Source organism: Spea bombifrons, chromosome 2 (assembly GCF_027358695.1).
Source record: "Spea bombifrons isolate aSpeBom1 chromosome 2, aSpeBom1.2.pri, whole genome shotgun sequence".
NCBI classification, from domain to species: Eukaryota; Metazoa; Chordata; class Amphibia; order Anura; family Pelobatidae; genus Spea; species Spea bombifrons.
The window spans coordinates 127,490,513-127,510,748 of record NC_071088.1 but is presented as its reverse complement, the minus strand read 5'-3'; the positions used below and the strand labels follow the sequence as shown (position 1 = coordinate 127,510,748).

The following is a 20,236-nucleotide window of genomic DNA, read 5'->3' as shown; positions in this document are numbered from 1 at the left end:
CTAATGCCCAGTGGTACCTGGGATGTAAGGCTGCCCTGAGTAAACTGTAACCAACGTTCTCATGCTTCATAACTTGTACATGACTATTGATATCAAAGGCTCCATGACATCACATGATGTACTCTGTAAGGCGACTGCACTTATTACCTGTAAATCTATTTGTTTGGTATGAATGTTCAAAATTGTTTATAGACTTGGTTATAAATACAGTATAAGATTTGTCAACAGTTTTCCGTACTGGATTTATTACATATCTGAGTGTGCCATGATGCTGATCATACACAAATAAGTAACAGTACAAAGACAATGGGCATGTGGAAAGAAAATACATTATATTATGAGTTTGCAGAGGTACAAGTCGTTCAGCTTACAATGACATCGCGCTTATATGTCTCCCGGATGGTTGCTTTTGTATCAAAAACATGTCACGCAGTTTAAAGGGGTAATTGTAGAACTAACGTTCTTAAATATCCCAAACATCTGCTGCAGATGAATTTGATACAAAATCCTAATCCTTGTGCCACCTGAACCTTTCCGGAATTGCAAATATACTGTTTATCTGGATTATTTCCAGTTCTCTCCTAATTCTCAATGTTCTCTCGGGCTACCATGTGAGTATTAATTTCTCTCGGTGTAATCAAAGTGCTGTTATCAGGGTCACAGATAAAATATTAAATGTACTAAATCCCTGTATGTATTATTTTCCCGCACTGATTGAATTCCCCTAAATAAGTTCCGAAGTGCAAAACATTACCTATCTACTAGGAAATTCTAAATGATTTTTGTTCAAAAACAATGACAAGTGCTCACTACAACTCACAGTGTGCAGTAACAGCAAGCTTTAGACTTATGGGGTTAAAAGAAGAACCTTTATTTCATCTAGTCTGCCTCTCTTATGTGTGTAGATTTAAAGGACACATACTAGTGACTCATTAAAACCCATTCAGCGCCAGAGAAGTTTGTAAAAGGCCTCACTGACATTCAATGGATCCAAGGAGTATTGTATCTTGTTGGATTTAATTTCCTTGAATAACCGGTATATTCTGCGCTGACACACAGATTTATATATATTTGTGCCCTGCAAAACAGCTAGACAGCTAAGTCATCTGACCTGGCTCTGCTACTGCTGGACTTGCTAGCCCTACTGAGCCTTCTTGTATCTATCAGGACAGGCGGTTGATGCATCTCCACTGTTGTGGTCGCTGGTCTCTCCTCGACTTCCGCCCTTATGCTGCTCCCACTCCCTGCCAAGCCAGTTGCCACCTCCTCCCCTCCCCCTTCATTTCTCACACTACTTGGGGCTGAAGTGCTGCCACTACATGCGCTTGCACCACTTGACCCCAGTTTCCTTTCCCGCTCCACAGCCAGGTTGGCCCAGTTCTGCTCAGTTGCTAATGAGTGGTGTTCATGATGACCTCCAAAGTAGGATGGGTCTAGAGGTTCTTCTGCCAGTGATGCCATCTTGAAATCAGAGAGGGGAGACCTGGCGTATGCATGTTGCACGACCGGAGGGGAAGCAGCTGCATCCGTGTAATATGGCGGGAAAGACATGCTAGGTGGTGCAGTTCGCGGGAGCGGACTAGGAGGCTCTGCCTTATTGCAAGCTGGGTCAGGGATGTATCTGTTAGTCATGCCCTGCTTGAGCTTCTTCCATCCCAAGTGATATATCTCTAACATATTCAGCAAAAGAGACACGCAAGCCACTACAAGCATAAATATGATAAAAATGGTCTTTTCGGTCGGCCTTGAAATGAAACAGTCCACAGTATTGGGGCAAGGCCATCGGTTGCATCTGTAAAGGGGCTTTAGCTCAAAACCGTAGAGGAAATACTGTCCTACAATAAAACCGATCTCAAACAGAGTCTTGAAAATGATGTTGAAGACGTATGTGCGAAGGAGGGCACCACCTATCCTGATTTTGCCTCTTTCATCTCTGATAGGAGGCTTTTCCTTCTTCTCAACTCCTTTTCTTAGGAGAAGTTCCTTCTCATCATTACCTTTGATGCACTTCTTCAGCTCCTCCTCTTTCTCTTTTTTCTTTTCTTCCATTCGCACAATATGCAGAACATGGCCCAGGTAGATGAGGGTGGGGGTGGACACAAATATAATCTGAAGCACCCAGAACCTAATGTGGGAAATGGGAAATGCCTTGTCATAGCAAACATTCTCACAACCTGGTTGCTGGGTGTTACAAGTAAAGTCAGACTGCTCATCCCCCCAGACCTCTTCAGCCGCTGCTCCTAGTACCAAAATCCGGAAAATGAAGAGTACAGTCAGCCAAACCTTGCCAATAACCGTGGAGTGCTCTTGTGCATTTTCTAATAGTCGTCCCAGGAAACTCCAGTCACCCATTGTTTCTGATATCTAACCTACAAATAAACAGGTAGACAGTAATAAGACAAAGTATCACCAATTACACAATGTGACAACAGTAAAAAAATGTTCTTTACATTATGTAGATATATGCTGTTAATTCCAAATCCACACTTCCTACACCATGCATTCAAGTGGATTTATATTCAAACTGTATGTCCTTATCTTGTGCTTTTACGCCACAATAACATCTCATATAATAATACTAATGATAATCATAAACATGTCCACCATATGCATGATATTGTCATTCCTCCTCCAGCTCCCTTCAGGATTGGGTTCAACTCTAGCTTTTACCTCCCTATGGCCAGCTTGTTGACATCCAAGGCTGAAGTTTCCATAAGGTACACCAGGCATGGTTATGGTTACTTTCTTGTCAAACCCAATGGTAATCATACCCATGCACCCATGCTGGTACAAACAATAATCAAACTTCCTTTCTGTATTTATCTTGATTAAGCATGTACATGCGCAGGTACAGGACATAAGAAGTAACTACACAGACTTCTGAATTGGTGTGCATATGATAGCCTGTGTTAGTAAGCAGGTGCGTGCAGGAGGGAGTGTTAAATGGTTTGTCTATGGCACTAGAAATCTAATGACCAAGCCTGCACCCTCCTAGGGAAGGTCAGAAGGACTATAGCACAAATTATGCAATGCATCAGTGTAGACATGTCTCACAAAACTTCTTCCCAATGTATGGTGTTCCCGCTGGCTGTGGTATACTCACCTGATATTGAGAACACATATACATAGTTGACAGCATTTTTGTTTTTAAACTACAGCAATCTTGCTGAGTTTTGTATGAAAACAGAACCTATTGCTAATCAATCAAGAGTGAATTATACCACAATCAATCAATAACGTTTACATCTCTCCGCATCACAAAGACAATTGACAGACTCTTGGGTGACAAAATAACAGGTATGTTTTGTGAGCCACAGTATAACAAGAGATTTGTGGAAGAGGCTTAATTATAAAGCCCTGTTGTCTGCCTTGATGTTGTGAATAAATGATTAAAGCAATTGTTAGGAAGTGCATATTCTAGTAGCTCCTTATGAACACATAAATGCTAATTTGTTGTACTACAAGAAACAGTTTGTTGAATTGACGGTAATGTTCTGTATTTTTGCAATACGGAGCAGTTTGTCACTGTGTCCCCTTTCAATGTACAGTGCTGTAGAATATGATATAAAACAAATAATAATACTATTTATAATAATAATAATACTATTCTTAATAGCTGGTGCAGTAGTATTGCCTTTGTCTTTACTAGGGCATTGGTCAATATCAAACTGTTCTTGCTCAGTAGGATTACTGTGTAACACTCATGGAAACAGGGTTGAACAGACAAACACTTATTTGGCTCATTTTTAATACTAGATTAATTACTTAATGACCATAAGAAACATAATGTCAAAGGTTTTTCAGAAGAAAGATTGTAGAAGTTTGTGTACCCCAGTGGTTATTACAAACGTTCAGTAATTGCAGCAGTATTCTTAAAACACAATCAGTCCTTGTCCACTTTTTAAATGTGCCTTGCAACTCAAAAGCGATAGAAAATATTTCTCGTTAATAAGTTTAAACCTTGTGTGGCCAATTATGGCTTAAAACAGAAGTGTTACTTTTCCTAAACACCACATGTTATAAATGAATGGTCCTCTAGGTACGTATTCATGCAGTGGACGGTTTCGTTAGATTAAGAGCACAGAGAAATCACAATAAAGAAATATAACATTGTCATATATATTGACAGATGGATTGGACTCCATTTTGTCTGGTTACCATTTTCAAATATGTTTCCACCATTTAAAATCCTTAGGTCCATTGAAGGTTCCTTCCTGTTCATTTTCTCTTGTAGTCTTTTTTTTCTCCTAAGTCCCTGTAAATCTCAAATTTTGGACCAAATCAAATCAGGGGGAAAAATCAGATCAAAGTAAATTAATTGAATAAGTTTATTACACCAACCGTGCCATCCTTTCACTCATGGCACCCAATACTGAAAAATGTCCATATGAAGATATAACCCATGTCAACCTTTATCTTAATAAACCGGATATAATTGGGTGGAATACCAATCTCCAAATTGAAACTTTTTTTTAATTCAAAAACTAAAGCTTTGCAGGGCCCTTTACTCTCTATTCGTTTGGTTTTCATTCACTGACTCCCCAAACTATTTTAGTCTCCATTATTACATAGTTACATAGTAAATAAGGTTGAAAAAAGACCTAAGTATATCAAGTTCATCCCTTCTACCTAACCTTCCTACTATTGATCCAAAAGAAGGCATAAAAACCCTGATTAAGTTACTTCGAATTCTGCCATCAGGGGGTAAATTCCTTCTTGACTCCAAAAGGCAATCGGATTTCTCCTTCGATCAAGAAGCTCTAAAATATTTTATTTGATTTAATGCCCTGTATGTCTTGCCTTTCTAAAAAAAATACTTTCAAAAGAATGTTCTGCATATCCACCAAATTATATCTCCCTTTTTCACCAAGCCCTCTCCAGCCTTGTGTTAATTTTGTATATTGTCAAATAATATCTTATTGGTTAATTTGTATTATCCCCTTTCATAGTAGGGATTATTGTGACCTGTTAATAAAATGTAATGGAATAATAGTGGTATCTATCTATCTATCTATCTACATACAGTGCTGTGCAAAAGTTTTAGGCAGGTGTTAAGAAATTTCTGTGTAGTAAGAATGTTTTAAAAAATAGATGCGTTAATAGTTTCTTTTTATAATTTAACAAAATGCAAAGTGAGTGAATAGAAGAAAAATCTATATTTGGTATGACCAGCTTTGTCTTCAAAACAGCATCATTTCTTTTAGTTACACTGGCACGCCATTTTGTAAGGCTCCTCTATGAAAAAATGCCAGCTTCTGAAATGACAGGGCAACGTGCATCCAAGTAAAATCAAAGCAAGCTTTATTTGTCCAAACACAGAGCGAGACCAAACAGGACCAAGACTTGGCGCATCTTGCACTTACGTATTTATTCAAAAACGTTTTGAGGTTGAGATCAGGGCCCTGTGGGGGCCATGCCATCATTTCCCAGACTCCTTGTTCTTCTTTATGCTGAAGATAGTTCTTAATGACTTTGGTGTTATGTTTGGGGTCGTTTTCATGCTGCAGAATACATTTGGGGCCAATCAGATGCCTCTGTGATGGTACTAATTGTATGATGGACAATTATCTGCCTGTACTTCTCAGCATTGAGGAGACCATTAATTCTGACCAAATCCCAAACTCTGTTTTTCAGAAATGCAGCCCCAAACGTGCGATGAACCTCAACCATGCTTCTCCAGCACTTCAGCAAACAAACTGCTTTCTGCTAAGGCGAATATTTGAAATTTGGACTCACCAGTCCAGAAAGCTGCTGCCATTTTCTGCACCCTAATTCCTGTGTTTACGCGAATAGTTGAGTCGCTTGGCCATGTTTCCATGTCGGAGGAATGGATTTTTGGCCGCAAGTCTTCAGACAGTAGATGGGTGTACCAGGGTCCCACTGTTTTCTGCCAATGCTGAGCTGATGGCATTGCTGGACATCTTCCGATTTTTCTTGGCCGACCGCTGCATCAACATTTCCTTTTTCTTTGTGCTTCTTCAGAAAAGCTAGAACAGAAAATCTAAAAACCCCTGTCTGCCTTGAAATTTCTACCTGTGAGAGACCTTGCTGATGCAGTATAACTAACACGTGTCTTGTTGCTGTGCTCAATTTTCCAATGGTGCATGACTTTTGACATCAACTGTCCTCGGCAACCTCCCCATGTTAGTGGGCTGTTTCTTGTCCAGTTTTATTCCTCCTACACAGATGTTTATACACCACATAATAATTTTGTTTCAACCTACATATTAAACTGATGCTTATTAGCACCTGTTTGGTATAATTGTATAATCATACACATAACTATATGCCCACAAAACCCCTGGCCTTGTGCAAGTGTACCTAGAAGAATTGATGCTGATGTCAAGGCATAGGGTGGTCACATCAAATATTGATTTGATTTAGAGTTTCCTTCTGTTCACTCACTTTGCATTTTGTTAAATGGTGTAAACAAACTATTAATATGTCGATTTTTTAAAGCATTCTTACCTTACAGCATTTGTCACACCTGCCTAAAACATTTGCACAGTACTGAATGTATATATAGTTAAAGAGGTTAGTACAAAAGAACAGGCACTCTCTGGTTGTAGGCAAAAATAAAGTTTTAATTTATACTATATATATTTAGAAATAGGAATCCACCAAGAAGTCACTAGCGGTGAAACATGGGCAGGTTGTCAATTAAAGCAAATCTAATCCCTGACCTTATACATGGTATAATGAGAAAAATGACTGGGACATATCAATACCGGGGTACTCTTTATATAGAAAAGACAGAAAGGGCAAGAAAGTGGGAGGGGTGGCCCTATATGTGAAAAATAACATCAAATCTAACTTAATACAAGTTGGTGAAGAGAACATAGAGTCGGTTTGGGTTACAGTACAATTTGGCAAAAGTAAAGTAACTCGCATAGGTGTGATTTATAGACCCCCAGGACAAGTAGAAGAACTCGATAATCTACTAGTGGAGGAAATAGCTAAAATGACAGTGAAGGGGGATGTTATAATCATGGGTGACTTTAATCTCCCTGATGTGAACTGGAAAACCCAAGTAGCTGGTTGTACCCAGAGCGCAGATATTCTGATTATCTTTAAAAAACAGGTGGTTGAGGAACCAACTCGTAAGGAGGCCATATTGGACTTAGTTTTCACAAATGGAGATTTGTTAACAGATATTTCTGTAGGTGAAAGTTTGGGATCTAGTGATGATCAGTCTGTGTGGGTTAATATACGAACAGTGACTGAGTCACACCACACAAAAACAAAAGCTTTAGATTTTAGAAAAGCTGACTTTTGAGGGAATGGGACCTCAGTTAGGAAAAGAGAGTCATTTGATAAATGTGAGTTAATCGAGGCGGAGGCTCTACTTCAGTTGTCTAAGGTAAAGACAAATAAGTCGATGGGGCCTGATGGGATACACCCCAAGTTATTAAAAGAGTTTGGGGCTGCACTAGCAAAACCGTTAACTTATATATTTAACGAATCATTGGTAACGGGAGTTGTCCCTGGGGATTGGAAAGTAGCGAATGTTGTGCCTATACACAAAAAAGGCAGTAGGGAGGAGTCGGGCAACTACAGGCCAGTTAGTCTTACATCTGTAGTGGGGAAATTAATGGAAACAATGTTAAAGGAAAGGATTGTTGAACAGCTGAAGTCGCATGGGTTTCAAGATCAAAAACAACATGGGTTTTCCTCAGGAAGATCTTGCCAAACAAATCTTATTGATTTTTTTGATTGGGTGACTAAAGTAATTGATCGCGGTGGTGCAGTAGACATTGCGTATCTGGATTTGAGTAAGGCCTTTGACACTGTCCCACATAGAAGACTTATAAATAAACTGTAATCTCTGAGTTTAGATCCCAATGTTGTTGAATGGATTAAGGAGTGGCTGAGTGACAGAAAACAGAGGGTTGTAGTCAATGGCGTATATTCAGAACAAGGCCTTGTTACCAGTGGGATACCTCAGGGATCTGTACTTGGACCCATTCTCTTTAATATTTTCATTAGTGATATTGCAGATGGTCTTGATGGAAAGGTATGTCTTTTTGCTGATGACAAAAATTTGCAACAGGGTTGATGTTCCTGGAGGGATAAGCCAAATGGCAAATGATTTAGGTAAACTGGAAAAATGGTCAGAGCTGTGGCAACTGGCATTTAACGTAGATAAATGCAAAGTAATGCATCTAGGGCATAAAAACCCAAGGGCAGAGTATAGAGTATTTGATACTGTCCTAACTTCAACGTGTGAGGAAAGGGATTTAGGGGTAATTATTTCTGAGCATTTAAAGGTAGGCAGACAATGCAGTAGAGCAGCAGGTAATGATAGCAGAATGCTTGGTTGTATAGCGAGAGGTATTAGCAGTAGATAGAGGGAAGAGCTCATGCCGTTGTACAGATCACTGGTGAGACCTCACTTGGAGTATTGTGTACAGTACTGGAGACCGTATCTCCAGAAGGATATAGAAATGTTGGAGAAAGTGCAGAGAAGGGCTACTAAAATGGTTCATGGATTACAGGATAACCTTACCAGGAAAGGTTAAAACATCATAACATATATAGCCTGGAAGAAAGACGTGACGGGGGGGGGGGATGAAACTCTTAAATACTTAAATGGAATCAACAAGATAAAAAAAGCCTGTTTATTTAAAAGGAGAAATACTACAACAAGAGGACATAACCATAAACTAGAGGGCCAAAGGTTTAAAGGTAACATCAGGAAATATTACTTTATGGAAAGGGTAATGGATGCATGAAATAGCCTTCCAGCAGAAGTGGTAGATGTTAGTACAGTGAAGTCATGTAAGCAAGCATGGGATAGGCATAAGGCTGAGCTAGATATAGGATAAGGCCAGGTACTATGGAAAGCACTCAAAGGTTGGGCAGACTGGATGGGCCTAATGGTACCATGGACCTTACAAGTGCTCCCACATGGAAGTAAGGAACACTATCCACAACTGCCTGTTTTTTGATTACTTCAACTCCCTTCTGGTTGACATTCCTCTGACTCTGTCCAATGTAATGTATCCACAATGCTGCTGAAATGATCTGCATCTCTCGCTCCACTTTGTGAAGTCCTCCATAAGCGTGCCACGATAATTGAATTTAAACATGCAAAGCCTTCATGATTTTACCTTCCCGTGTATTTTTGCACATGGCTTTTACCCTCTAATAGTAAGTTCTCCTAATCTCCTTTATCACCTCTTCCTTTTCACTATTACAAGACCTCTTTATCTTATGTATGTAATTTGGCTACTTAAGGATATCATACCTCATGTAAAGGGATGTGTAAGCTTTAACACCAGAGATTGTCTCTGTAAATTAATATCTGTGTCCATATACACTTAATGATTTATTTCCCTGGACATTGTACGAGCCACATCACAAAGTCTGAATAGTTTTGAATAATAAATGTTATAGTTTGTTATCATTTAAAAGGTGTTTGAAAGGGTAATAATACATAATGTTAAATTACTGATATGGTGCAAATTTACATTTAGATCAACTTTTGGTCATTACTAAAGCCAGCAGGCCATGAAGATAATTAAAGTGGTTGTTCATGACAACAAGCTGCAGGGGGCGCCAAGTGACCCTTGGCTACCTAAATACAGCAGGGCATGATTGGTACCTAGAACCTAGGCTACTTCAGCTTAGACACTAGATATAAATATTATTTTTATTGATTAAAGTACAACAGGATGATGAAATCTATTAAAGCAAAAAACAAAATTGGAATGATCAATGTTTTTCAGATACAACATAGCAGATCCAAAATACATACTTTTTAAAATAATAAAATAGCACATCATTTTATATATATATATATATATTTATTTTTTTTCGGAGCCCCAAAGGTTTTAAAAAGTTAAAAAGCTGCCCGTTTTCCTTCTTTTTTTCTTTGAGGGCGAACTCCTAGGAGACATATGCAACCAACCCCTTTGCCAGAAGGAAGGTCAGATCTTCTTGCCCCCCCCCTGCATGTGGAAAGGACCACTGAAATATTTAATTAAGGAGGGGGCACTCACAAGAGCTACCAAGCTTCCCCCCCCCTCGCCAGAAGCCCCAGCCCTTTAGGCTGTGTGATAAAGATATATGAACCCCGCACATGTCTAGTTTACATAAAATAAAAAGTGTTTGCAGTGGTCCTGAGGTGGTAAGTGCATTTACAAGCAGTGATCAACAACAAAAGTGATATGCTGACCAATGTCTACCTAGATGTGTGCATACACCCTGTCCATTCATGATATATACACTTTAAGATACACTACATGATACATACATGACATAATGTGTAACCTACAAAATACATATAAAATAAAACAGTAGTACAAGTTACAAATACACTTAGGGTTACAAAGACAAATACAAAAATGCAACATGCATTAACTACTGTGCAGACACACAACAAACACAAACACATGCACACATGAGGACACAAGTAACATAAGCTATTTACACTATCCATTATTTAGTTTTATATATAGAAAGTTATAGAAACTATACCAACTATCTAATATTTAATTTTATAGATAGAAAGTTACAGAAACTATACAAACTATCTAATATTTAGTTTTATATATAGAAAGTTACAGAAACTATACAAACTATCTAATATTTAGTTTTATATATAGAAAGTTACAGAAACTATACAAACTATCTAATATTTAATTTTATATATAGAAAGTTACAGAAACTATACAAACTATCTAATATTTAGTTGATATATATAGCTAGTTACAGAAACTATACCAACTATCTAATATTTAATTTTATAGATAGAAAGTTACAGAAACTATACAAACTATCTAATATTTAATTTTATATATAGAAAGTTACAGAAACTATACAAACTATCTAATATTTAGTTGATATATAGAAAGTGACAGAAAATATACAAACTATCCATTATTTCGTTTTCTATGTAGCTAGTTACAGAAACTATACAAACTATCTAATATTTAGTTTTATATATAGCAAGTTACATAAACTATACATATATTTAGTTTTAAATATAACAAGTTACATAAACTATACAATCAAATATTTAGTTTTATATATATAACAAGTTACAGAAGCTATATATATATTATCCAATATTTAGTTTTATATTTACAAGTTACAGAAACTATATAAACGATTGTAATTTGCTGTATATAAAACTAAATATTATACAGTTTGTATAGTTTTTTTTCTTTCTATATATAAAACTAAATATTGAATAGTTTGTATAGTTTCTATAACTTGCTCTACATAAAACTAAATATTGAATAGTTTGTATAGTTTATGTAACTTGCAATATAAAATGATCTAATATTATTTTTATATATAATACATTACATAAACTATACAAACGATCAAATATTTAGTTATATATATAACAAGTTACAGAAACTATATATATTATCCAATATTTAGTTTTATATTTACAAGTTACAGAAACTATATAAACGATTGTAATTTGCTGTATATAAAACTAAATATTGGTCAGTTTGTATAGTTTCTGTAACTTTCTATATATAAAACTAAATAATGGATAGTTTGTATAGTTTCTATAACTTGCTCTACATAAAACTAAATATTGAATAGTTTGTATAGTTTATGTAACTTGCAATATAAAACGATCTAATATTTAGTTTTATATATAATACATTACATAAACTATACAAACGATCAAATATTTAGTTATATATATATATAACAAGTTACAGAAACTATATATATTATCCAATATTTAGTTTTATATTTACAAATTACAGAAACTATATAAATGATCCAATATTTCGTTTTATATATAGAAAATTACAAAATCTATACAAGCTATCCAATATTTAGTTTTATGTATAGCAAATTACAAAAACTATACAAACTAATATTTAGTTTTATATATAGAACTATATAAACGATTCAATATTTAGTTATATATAGCAGATTACAGAAACTATATAAACGATTCAATATTTAGTTATATATAGCAGGTTACAGAAACTATATAAACTATTCAATATTTAGTTATATATAGCAGATTACAGAAACTATATAAACGATTCAATATTTAGTTATATATAGCAGATTACAGAAACTATATAAACGATTCAATATTTAGTTATATATAGCAGGTTACAGAAACTATATAAACTATTCAATATTTAGTTATATATAGCAGATTACAGAAACTATATAAACTGTTCAATATTTAGTTTTAAATGTAACTAAGAGGGATATGTTCTGTATGTGTGTATAAATCAGTTAAGTAACCCTTCACACAACCTTCCCAAAGGCTTCATCTCGGTGCATCATTCAGCCAATATAAATAAAGCCAAGAAGGGCAGCACACCAAGGAATTGAAACCAACTTCTATATTTACATCACCGCATCAGTATATATGTCACAGTGACTATGATTGTGGCTAAATTGGCCTATTAAACAAAATGTCTTTGTGGCATACGTCAACCCATGTGTGTATTTGTTTTAATGCAGATTTTAAGGTTATTATGTGAAATAATGTATTGATTATAGATTATCAGTTATTGAGTTTGGTGCCACGCCTCACTTCGTATTGTTTAACATGATGCATGCTATTCAACCTACAGTAACAGTCATTTAAAGTCATCTTCTTAATAATAATAATAATAATAATAATAACAATAACTTGTTTAATATTGTAAAAATTATAACATATGCCCCATAAATCACTATATACGTGTCTACTATGTTTTCCTAAATCATTATAGGGTCCAGAGAGAGTTTGTAGAGTTTACTGAACATATCGCCCCCTTATACAAACTTATGCAAAGATCATGGCCTTAAAGGAGACGCAACAATATTAAAGTCATTGTTTTCGGAAAATGTATTTATTTGTGTTTCACAGGCTGAGATTTTCATCATCCCAAAAGCACTCGTTAACAGAAATATATATATATATATATATATATATTTCTGTTAACGAGTATATATATATATATATATATATATATATATATATAGGGTTTGTGGTGTTGGATGGGTTCTGTGGCTGGAATTTTATTTAATCTCTACAGCAACATCTACACGCATTTTCCCATATCCCAAACTGACTAATTACTATTTAGAAGAATAAAAGGAAACATGGACCTACAAATACCTTTGCTGCTATATTAAATAGCATGTCTTTAGGTGGCCTATTTAAAGAGTCCTGCCCTGGATCAGCTAGTAGATCCATAATGTATCCCCCTGTAGCCATTTTCCTGAATCTACCTGTAAGAGTCCTTCTTGGGGTACTCACTATAAATATAGGGGTGTTTTCGTGTGTTTTTAGTAGCCGTGATTAATATTAGTAGTTGCTGGTCCAACCTGTGTCATCACCGAAGACTTTAACTCTCGGTGTGATCATAGGGAACTGAGGATGTCATAAAATGCAGTCACTTACCTACAGAACGCCTCTGTCTAAGACACAGCCCAAAGGTCCACCAAGAGGCAGTCTATATGGCACACTTTTAGCCCACTGTCCACATGCTGTGGGAGTGATTGGAGCATGAATGAAGCGGATTGTCAGATGCCCACAGAGTACCAGGCATCCCTGCTCAGTGCAAACATTTCAGGACTGAGCCCCATCATTTATTTTGCTATCAAACCTCAATGCTCCCAATGATAACAGCATTCCCGAGAATCTGAGCAGAAACAATGTATTCCAGGCTCAATCATCATGTCTGAGATGCTTTGATGCCATCTGCAATGGAGTGGAAACTTTATTATTATATTTCTGGTTCTGCTTGGGAACCATGTTTTGAAGATGAGAAAGTAATCATTTCCCACCGTTATCTGCTCATAATGTCTCATTATATTATTGTGTTTTTGTTGTAATTCTCATGTTTTTTGTGATCAGGTGTTACATGGTGTATTGGAGATATTAGGACGTGGGGTAAAAAAAATCATATATCATTTTAATTAGAACCCTCTGGACAATACCATTGTATATGTGCAATGCCTTCAGATATATATCATATATTTAGGGTGATAATTGGGTATATTCTGTTTGTAGAAGTTAAATTGTCTTCTATGTACAAATCGAGATTTAATGAGGATGTGTGCATGTTGCAGAAGGACAATTATAGAATATATTATTGGGTCATCTAACAGTATTACATATATTGTTGTATATATTACGGATACCCCAGCATGTGAAGTTGGTGCTATATGTCCTTTTGTAATCTCTCAATTCCAAGGTGACCAAATACTCAAAAGAACACATGGGAAATCAACAGGCCTTGTGGGTTCCAATTCCCATCATTCTAAGTCACCAACAGATAGCTTGGATAGGTAACCTGATCTGAGAAGACCCACTTGGCTTGAGTATAGGGGGCAACTGTACCGTACTGACAAAGAAGTAATATGCAAGTTCTGGAGATGAAGCAACTGTGGACCAAAACACACATCATGCTCAGCCAGCAGTAGACACACCCCACCTGCGGAGAAGCTGGAAGGCTAGAGGCTACATATTCCTAAGGCACAACAAAACAATTTCCCAGGATTGTAAAATGCATCAAGTAAGGGAATTAGTTAAATTGCCCCTCTAGCAGAAGCCCATGCAATATATGAATGGAGTATTGCATCAACATCAAATGTATGTAGTAAATCCCCCTGCTTTACATGTCTGTGTGCCACCCCTAGAACATGCTTATCTCAGCAAGTCTGGAAGTGCTGAAGCAGGAGAAATATTGCCAGATCAACGGATGCCTACAGTGTAGTACAACTAATCAGACATTGCTATACAATTACTCATTTGTTTAATGCTTCTCCCCATCTCACTGTATGGAGTGACAGATTTCACCCCCCTATAGAGGAATCATGGAGGACATACAGCCCATAGTTAACAAAAGTCTACAGAAACTTAGAAAAGCAAACCTAACATCTTTAGGTTATAAAACAGGAATAAAACACTAAAAGGCAGAAATAGTGTTTGGTTGTTAATTCCACTACTCTCTTTATTATGTTTTTGTCTTTGTTTAGTATTATCCAAATAAAACACGTCTCGCCAATTCAGTAGACGTGTAAACATCTGTATCTGATTCTAGAGCTGTTAACTTGGGTTCTCTAGCGTTCTATTTGCCATAAAATCAGGACACCAGGTTAATCCCACTCACGCGTGGATGTGGAACAGCCCAGAGTTGTACCTAATTCAGTGCAGCTCACATCACATGCCTGCAGCCAACAACCCCCCCAGATAAAAACTCTCAGCCCTGCAATGGCTTCTCAAAACTACTAAAGAGTTCGAGAATGACTTCTCAGACTCCTGGCTGCTCCAGGGCGAGGATAAAGCCAGGAATTCACAGGCTCTGCATGGAATCCATACATAAAAGTTCAGAGCTCCACAGCTGGTGTGCAGGACACACTCCAGAGCTCCAGTCATACAGGTGCGACCAGGTAAGGATTCTGGATCTCCGCTGTCCGCTGCCTGGCTGGTATCAGACAGACTTTATGTAGATGCCACCCTCCCACTTCCCAACTCCCAGCACTCGAGCTTTGATTGCTTACCAAAAACTGATCTGACCGCAGCCAGCCACCTCAACTCATAGATCTCCTCCTCTGGGCATTTGGTGACAGCCAAGCTGGGGGGAGTGAAAACAATCTAAATGGAAAACGTGGCTGTAGAGGAGAGAAGGGTCTTAATGTTCAGGTTTGGATTCCATACAGTCCAGGGTCTCCTCTTCGTCCATCTCTGCTGTCACATTCTGTGTGCATGCATGGCTGAACCCATCAAGTTAGTGGGCAAAGGCCACGCCCACGCATGCCCCATCTAAACCTCATCACTGTCACAGTCCCAACAACAGGCACACCTGCAGCCTGCCCCTGTTCCATCCAGCCATCCCTGCGGTAAAAAGGGAGGGGGGGGCAGATTACACATCCAAAGGATCAGGGTGGCCTCCTCCCAAAATAACTTTTACTGCAGATGTGTCCTTAAAGTATATGGGTTTGTGGCACTAAACTGTGATACATGCCATTATTTTAGATTATTCTGTGTAAAAAGGTAAAACTTGCCCTGATACAGGGTTATAACACAAGGCTGGACTTCGCACCAGGCATCCGGGGTGCACTTGGCAGCGGCATACTGCTTCTAAAGGATCCAGATCTAAAGAGGGGCAGATTGCTCCATTTGGGACCCAATTCCCCTGTACCCCTCATTTCTCCCTTAGAGCTCTGAATGTTTGCTGGGTGTGAAAGTCTCTCACTCACTCTGTGTCACACATCCTTACAAGAGATAAACCATTGAAAAAATTATTTATAAATAAAATTGTGTAAATACACAATAATTTTGCAAAAACCTAATGCTATCTAAATCAGTGAAAGCAGAGTGGCGTTCAGTCCTGGATTAATACAGTCCCATGCAGCCCCTGAGCCCCAGAACTTATTGGTGTAGAAGGAGGCCCTTTACAATTGGCCCTAACCTCTTCCTAGTGGTTTAGTAACTTATTTTTTCTACTGAACATACCCAAGGGTTTTGGTAACATTTGGTACATTTTTGAACAAAATTACTTTAATTTGTTCCATAATATTTCGATTGAAAAACAGGGCACATATATGGGAAGTGCCCCCTCACCCCAGGAACATGTGTAAGACAACTGCTCTGAAATGGCTGCTAACAAACTAACACACGTATGCCATCAATTTTAATAGGGCACCCTATGTCTACTCTCGTGATGAAATCCCCCTTTGATGGGACCAATGTACCAAGTGCCTCAGGAAACTTTTGTGGACCCCCATTTAATAATCCAGCCATTTTATACCAGGTGCAGCGTGGCCAGTAGTGGCAGAAAATGTTTGTTTATGAATTTAAGAAAAGCAATGATACATTCTTAGCTTCAAAAACTAAAAAAAGTTCTGGTAGCACTTGGTGGGTCTTAAAAAGTGCATCATTGGCAACAGTTTGTCAATTTAAAAAAAGAAATGTTTGCATGTCAGTTTTTATTCTAAATGTATACATTTTTGGATTTAGGACAGAATTTTATTTTAGTGAAAACTAAAGTTATCCTTTAAATAATTCCAAAAACAAAAAGGTATTAAAAGAATTATTTATTTGAACTAAACATACAAAAATTGCAGCATTACATTGACATTTTGTACATGTAGCGCTCCATCTAGTGACCTACTGCTGCAATTACAGCTTTAAAATATTTACATACAGTATGTATAATCCAAGTGATTGTTCATTTCCCACATGTCAAACAAATTGGGAGTTGCTTTTTTGTTTTGTTCTGGAGCTCAAATACAAAAATCATCATTTTATCAGTACAGCCAAACTACAAGCATGCACACCCTGCCAGATACGGAAACAATAAAACCCCTAATATATTAACCCTTCTCTTTACTTCCCCTTTAAATTAAGCAACTATTGCAACATAATTATATAAAAGGTAGAGCTTCAAGTATTATGTTATTGCTTTCCATCTACTCAGGTTTATTATATTTGCACTCAGGTGGCAAAAAAAAAAAAAAAGTTAAAAAGTTAAAAATGCTCTTACAAATTTTTTGGGAAAATATCTGTGGAATCTTCACATATATTGCCAAATGCTACATATTGTTTCAAGGAGTATAAACCTTTAGATATAGGTTCCCTTTAAATGCATCACTGTGGCTGCATTCCATCATATTTAACCACAAAATGAAAACTGATGGTTTTTAAACCATCTATTCGTAATGTAGAGTTTGTGTATTGACAGATTGTCAGTGAAAACATAAGCATTAGGGTAGATTTACTGAATGGTGAAAGGTTGGCGTTTGAAAACTCAGACAACAACGTCCATGTTATTGTCAGGACAACCACTGATGCTGGATATTCCATAGAGCAGACCAGATGTGCAACAAGAGCATCACAAGTATTCCCCGTGGCTCACAAATCTATAATGTGCCTGGGAGGAAAATCAGACCCCAAGTGGTACCTATGGTGAGAGGAACTCCACAAACACTAATCATTCATCTTTGACATGTTGGCTGGCTGCTTCTGGGCTTCTTTGGCTACCATATTAGCATGGTTAAAGTTGCCCTTCTCCCAAACAGCCACCTCTACCCCTCCAAACAATGCAAATGCAAAATTGTCTCCAACCGCTCACCACTTTGTAAATCTCCCTAAAATGTCCTTATGTGGCATCTGTGGACACTGCATAGTTCACCCATCTAACCCTACACCTTCACTCATTGCACAGGAATCATTTTTCATGAAAGTGGCAGTGTTTACATACAAATAATATCACTAACTTTCCAAACCTGTTGCTGGTTTTATTATTCATACAAGGACCCAGCGTCAAGTCTTCTTTTGGAACATAAATAACAAAAACACAATAAACCATAAAATACTATTGATTGTCAGTCAAGTTAATTCTAGCACATCTTCTCATACATTTAGCATGTTGTCCATCTTGTGGACTTTTGTTAAACTCTAATGGCAAAACACCATTGCTTTCCCTTTGATTCTGAGATGATCGCAGATAGAAAAGAAACATCTTTTTCTAAGGAAGCATCACATTGAGGGTTTATACGCCTATGTTCTTGATGTAGTGCCTCAAAACTAAAGTAAAAGAGAAAAAAAACCAAAAACCTTTTCTGATAATTATTCCAGTTTCATAAATGGCAGTTGTGTTCCCAAATCAATTGCAAGTAATTCCAGATGAGTCAGTTGTCTGGATCACTGTTCTTTCTGTTCATTCAGCATGTTCTGTTTCTCCTCCTTGCCCGAGATGTTGTTTAAATGCTTCCTAGCTTGTTTCCTTGATCTTCTGAGAGATGCTAGGATGATCAGATAGCATAATTCTGCCACATTTAGGACCATACAGATACCAGATACTATGATCATGAAAATAGTAAACACTGTTTTTTCAGTGGGCCTGGAAATAAAACAGTCTACAACGTTGGGACAAGGCCAGTTGTCACATTTGACCAGGCGTGGCATGTGGAATCCAGAGTACAAAAAGTAGAACATGTACATAAAGGCAGCCTCAAACATGACTCTAAAGAAAATGCTGGTGGCATAGGTCCACCACAGGGTTCCCACTATTCTAACTTTCCTTTGCTTTACCTCTTCAAGGTCTTTCTCATTGCAGTTTCCCTTTTTCTGCAGTTGCTTCTTTTCCTCGTGTTTTAGGTAGGCTACGTGCATGGCAACTAGGAGGGCTGGTGTGGCAACAAAAATAAGCTGAAGACACCAAAGCCTAATGTGAGAGATTGGGAAGTGATGGTCGTAGCAGACATTCTTGCACCCAGGCTGTAAGGTGTTGCAGGTGAAATCAGCCTGTTCATCGCCCCAGACACTTTCTGCCGCCACCACCAGTATCATTATGCGGAATATGAAGAGTACAGAGAGCCAAATTTTGCCAATGCTTGTTGAATGTCTGTTGACACCTCCGATAAGTGAATGAAGTGTTCCCCAATCCATGCTGTCAAATTTCTGGGGGAGGAAAAAAATATATATATTTTAGATTACGACATTTAAAATTACTAGAATGGACTATTTTAACCAATGAAAACTCATTATAGACATACACAATAAATACTCATTTATAGACAGTTACATACACTTGAAGTTTTAAATATTTAATCGGCACATCATATTATTTTCCAAAATAAATCTTCATATTACTATTTTTCTGTTGTATTTTAGACTAAAAGGACAGGTAGGCGTTTTATTACTTGTAAATCTAAGAGAATTGTACATTCTTTAAGATTCAATAAAAAAACGAAAACTGTTGTTTAAAAATAAAAAGTCCAATGTTTTGAAGTAACTTATATTGCCAAATTGTGTACTATAAAAAAAATTGCCTAAGCAATAGTACAGATAGTACAGGGTGCAGTGAAAAAATGTGATGATGGCTACTGAGCCGATATATTTATGCTTTATAAGTTAGTCTAAATGTCGGGTTCTGTTCCCTTGAACAAACACTAGGGAGCGCTATAGTTTCATGGTTTTCGTTCTTTATAGTATTATCCATGATCTCAGAGTTTGTCAAATTCTTTTCTTTCCCGTTTGTAAAATGAGTGTGAAAACATATTATTAACATAGGTGACATATCAATTTTATCTCTGGAACGATCTCTTTTTTCATATCCTCAGTAATACATGTCTGTGATTCACATGCCTACCTGCTCTCCTCACACCAAAAGGAAATAACATGTCTGAAAGTATTCAAGTCAGGTTTCTGATAATAATGGTAACAATTTGTAAATGTAATTCCCCCTGGAGGGTGCCATGTTTTTAGTAAATTTCTCAATTGTCTTCCTATGCCATTGGAAGTTTC

At 37.1% G+C, this 20,236-nt stretch overlaps 2 protein-coding genes across 2 annotated transcripts; both read right to left on the bottom strand.

Annotated features, from left to right (window-relative positions):
* Positions 1-1,033: 1,033 nt before the first annotated feature.
* Positions 1,034-15,591, bottom strand: GJA3 (gap junction protein alpha 3). Its single transcript, XM_053456436.1, has 2 exons — positions 15,487-15,591; positions 1,034-2,369 (listed from the first exon to the last, which is right to left on the bottom strand). The coding sequence occupies exon 2, from the start codon at positions 2,350-2,352 to the stop codon at positions 1,090-1,092; it is 1,263 nt and encodes a 420-aa protein (XP_053312411.1). The 5' UTR covers positions 2,353-2,369; positions 15,487-15,591; the 3' UTR covers positions 1,034-1,089.
* A 2,954-nt stretch (positions 15,592-18,545) lies between these two features.
* Positions 18,546-19,396, bottom strand: LOC128474166 (gap junction beta-2 protein-like). Its single transcript, XM_053456440.1, has one exon. The coding sequence runs from the start codon at positions 19,376-19,378 to the stop codon at positions 18,632-18,634; it is 747 nt and encodes a 248-aa protein (XP_053312415.1). The 5' UTR covers positions 19,379-19,396; the 3' UTR covers positions 18,546-18,631.
* Positions 19,397-20,236: the final 840 nt, after the last annotated feature.